General features: G+C 48.0%; 1 protein-coding gene across 1 annotated transcript in view; it reads right to left on the bottom strand.

Annotated features, from left to right (window-relative positions):
* Positions 1-2,688: 2,688 nt before the first annotated feature.
* LOC120867153 (keratin-associated protein 16-1) overlaps positions 2,689-4,348 on the bottom strand; it is a 2,350-nt gene continuing 690 nt past the window's right edge. The window contains exon 2 of the mRNA XM_040245374.1: positions 2,689-4,178. Coding sequence (XP_040101308.1) covers positions 3,093-4,178 — 1,086 coding nt within the window. The 3' untranslated portion in view covers positions 2,689-3,092. The remainder of the gene's footprint in view (positions 4,179-4,348) is intronic.

Genomic DNA, 4,348 nt, shown 5'->3' with positions numbered 1-4,348 from the left:
TTTAAATTATCTCAAAATTTTGTCAGTTCTTTCTGAATAAACTGAAGAAAAAAAAAAGCTCTCGATAGAAACAACTTTGGTTTTGCTATGGTCCAAGGCACTAAAGACATCTATCACAAAGGACTGTTGTGGTCACATCAAGAAATAAGCTGATGCATTAAAAACACAAGCTTGGACAGAACTGGATTTTAATCATTATGTTACTTACCAGCTGTGAATATTCTGAATTTTGTGTTTGTCATTTCCTTGTGAAGAGATAGATTGAGATAAAATCATATATATAGATATGTAATATATTTTATAATATATATATTTGTAAATATATGTATATATGTGTGTGTATACATATATCAGAGAAGGAAATGGCATCCCACTCCAGTACTCTTGCCTGGAAAATCTCATGGACAGAGGAGCCTGGTAGGCTGCAGTCCATGGGGTCGCTAAGAGTCGGACACGACTGAGCGACTTCACTTTCACTTCTCATTTTCATGCATTGGAGAAGGAAATGGCAACCCACTCCATTGTTCTTGCCTGAAGAATCCCAGGGACGGAGGAGCCTGGTGGGCTGCCGTCTATGGGGTCGCACAAAGTCAGACACGACTGAAGCGACTTAGCAGCAGCAGTATACATATATGTATTTGTGGGTATATTGTTATTGAACTTTAAATATACATATGGCCTCTGCAGGGGCTTCCCAGGTAGCTCAGGGGGTAAAGAATCCACCTGCAATGCAGAAGACCCTGGTTTGATTCCTGGGTTGGGAAGTTCCCCTGGAGAAGGGATAGGCTACCCACTCCAGTATTCTTGGGCTTCACTGGTGGCTCAGACAGTAAAGGGTCTGCCTGTGATGTGGGAGACCTGGGTTTGATCCCTGGGCTAGGAAGATCCCCTGGAGGAGGGCATGGCAACCCACTCCAGTATTCTTTCCTGGAGAATCCCCATGGACAGAGGAGCCTGGTGAGCTACAGTCTATGGGGTCGCAAAGAGTTGGACATGACTGAGTGACTAAGCACAGCACACAGCATGGCCTCTGGAGCGTTTTCTATCAATCAACATGGCAGTGCTAAGGTTCACTCATTTTGTTGCATGTAGCCTTTGTCCAGCTGTTCTCACTATAGCATGATATTCTATCGTGTGAATGAATATGCCACAATTTTCTTATCTGTGTTAACAGACATTTGGATTACTTGTCCTTCATATTCGTCAACTATAAAATAGGGGGAAAGAAATTTTACCTCACAGAATGTCTATGATTTACATGAAACACTGGGTCCATGTTAGGCAGAGAGATTTAAAAATCTGGCCAACTCATCTCTTGACTCTGGAAGGAGATAAAGATAGATTCCAGTGGCTGAATGAGACAGTAACTTGAATACCAAAGTGCAGGATAAGTTTCACTTTTGAGTTTCTCCCTCTGTCCTTGTCTAACCCAATGGCTCTCAAACAGGGGTGATTTTGCCCCTCCCCTCTGGAGGTGGGCAATTTTTGCCAATGTCTGGAGCCATTTTCGGTCATTACACTCAGGGGATGCTACTAGCATCTTGTTGGTGAAGCTGGGGATACTGCTTAATATCTTACAATACAAAGAACAGTCCCCACAACAAAGAATTATCCAGCCCAAAACGTAAATGGTACCAAAGTTAGAAGCCCTGAGCTATTTCCTCTTGTAATTAGGATAGCCCAAGCTGCACCTTGAGGACAAGGGATAGACCTTCAACCCATGTACTAAGTACAAGGGGTTTAAAGAGACTACTTTAAATAGACTCTGTCCTTGCAGATTGAAAGATACATATGGAGTCTACATAAAGAGTATGTCCTATAGAGACTGAGATAACATATCAAACCTCCTGCACAAGAAATCTAGGTTACTTTCTTTATTGTAAGTATGACCTCCCCACTTGTTTCCATCCTATTGTGGACCCCAAAGCCCTTGGTTTCCCCCTCATTTTCCCTATATCCAAGTCCACGTTTCAGCATTCGGGTCTCCACACCGAGGCCAGAGGGACATTCCAAAGCCCAGTAGTCTTCATGTCACGGCCCTGCATATGATCCCTCAAAATCGTCTCATCAGCCCTGCACCAAACTCAGATGACTCTGTCTAGCACAAAAGGCTGATGAGGGCAGGCCACTGTTTACTTGTCTGACCTCAGAGTTCGCTACTCTTCTAAGCACATCTCTGCCCACACTTTGCTTAATGAGTAGTGTGCTTACAAGCTCCATTCATTTGTATATGTTTCCTCTGCCTAGAAAGCTCTTCCTTCCTAGTTTCTAACTGGTTAATTCCTATTTGTGCTAAAAGATTCAGCTTCAGCATTATCTCTCCCAAGAGTAATTCCCTGTTTCTCCCCATGCCCTGCTGAGTTCACAGTACTGTATGCATGCCTCTATCCCAGGATTTAGCACAGTGGAACAAAGTAATTGCCTCTCTGCCTATCTCCCCATCAGAGAATAAGCTTCCCGAGAGTGGGCTGAAGCTTCTATCTTTTCATTCCTGGAACTCATCTCAGTCCCTGGCACCTAACAGCTATCTAGCAAAGCTTCTTGGATGGCGAGAGGGTAGGATGGATGGATGGATGGATGGATGGATGGATGGACGGACAGATGAATAGATGAAGAAAGCTGCTCTCAAAGATGAAGCAAGTCAGCTGATGAGAATATGACATAAACAAGACATAAACGAAAAGTGTCTGTTACTTCAACTTTAATCATGTTTGTTGAACAGTTAAATATCTTTATGTCATGGACGAGGTCTCCAAGGAAGAGGAGCCCACACAGCAAGGGAGTACATGCATGAGGACAGAAAAATATTTATTCCAGGAAAGAGACTTGAGATGATACAGCAAAGCAGATTTTCTCAGCTCAATGGCAGTAGCACAAAGGGACCCAGAATGTCCCCATCTCGTGCCCAGGAGATCGCCATTTGGGCCATTAGGAGACTGACATTTCTGATGAGTTCTTTGAAGCATAAGCAAATGGCAAGTGATGATGCAGAAAGAAAAAGATTTTAAGTCAGAATGAGCTCTTGGGAAAGCAGACAAATTTTTTATCTAGCTGGAGGCATGCGTTGCAGGAATTGGTTGGCCAGGGCCGGTTCAGCAGTTGGTAGGCTTGGTGGCAGCAGGCTGGCTGACTGCAGCCTCGTGGGTGGTGGGACTGGTGGGCTTGGCCTCAGTGGGCTGGCAGGGACTGGCCTCTGAGACCTCCGTCTTGCAGGGAGTTGAGTCAGCACAATCCGGTTGGCTGGAAGTGGACTTTTTGCAATCCCGTTTGCAGGAGTCAGAACAAGGCAAGCGGGAGCAGACCGAGCGGTAAGGGACAGAAGTGACGCAGGCTGGACGGCGCAGGATGGAGTAATATGGGCGGTAGCAGGCCGGGCGGTAGGAGATGGATGTCAAATATGGCTGCCTATAGGTGATGGGTCCAGAGCAGATTGGGCGGCAAATCGGGCGGTAGGAGATTGAAGTAGTACAGGGTTGTTTGCAAGAGCTGGGTATGTAGAAAGTTCGCGAGCAAGTTGGCTGGCAGACGGCAGATGCAGAAGACCCTGGGCGGCTGGAGAGAGGTCGGCAGGACGGAGGCTCACAGGAGATGGACCGACTGCGCTTGACTACATAGCAGGTAGGTTGACATGGCCTGGGCACACAGACACTTGGTAAGCAGGGGCTGGGCTCAGAGCAGATGGGTTGGCAGATGCTGGAGACACAGCAAGAGGGCTCTTGGCAAGTGCCGGAGACACAAGGTGGCTCACAAGGGCTTGAAACACAACAGACTGGACGGACACAGATGGGCTCACAGACCAGAGAAACACGTGTGGCTGACTGGCAGATGCTGGGCTCTGAGCAAGATGGTTCACAAGGACTGGTGTCGCAGCAGGCAGACTGGCAGCTATTGGCCGCAGAGCAGACAGATGGACAGCATCTGACACTGGAGGACACGGGCTGATAGCAACTGGGCTCACAGATCACTGGTTGGCAGTAGCTGGGTTTGCAGAGGATGGGCTGGCAGGAAGTGGGTACGCAGAAGACTTGTTGGCCAGGAGGGACCTCACAGCACACAGGCTGGGCACAGCTGCTCACGGAGCAAGAGGGCTCACAGATGGCGGCCTTGTAGCTCACAGGCTGGGCACAGCTGCTCACAGAGCAAGAGGGCTCACAGATGGTGGCCTCACAGCTCACAGGCTGGGCACAGCTGCTCACAGGACAGGCAGGCTCACAGATGGTGGCCTTGTAGCTCACAGGCTGGGCACAGCTGCTCACAGAGCAAGAGGGTTCACAGATGGTGGCCTCACAGCTCACAGGCTGGGCACAGCTGCTCACGGGGCAAGAGGGTTCACAGATGGTCGCCTTGT

This window comes from Oryx dammah, unplaced genomic scaffold, assembly GCF_014754425.2.
Source record: "Oryx dammah isolate SB20612 unplaced genomic scaffold, SCBI_Odam_1.1 HiC_scaffold_8, whole genome shotgun sequence".
Lineage (NCBI taxonomy): Eukaryota > Metazoa > Chordata > Mammalia > Artiodactyla > Bovidae > Oryx > Oryx dammah.
Note: the sequence above shows the minus strand (reverse complement) of the source record. Positions and strands in the feature narration are given on the sequence as shown.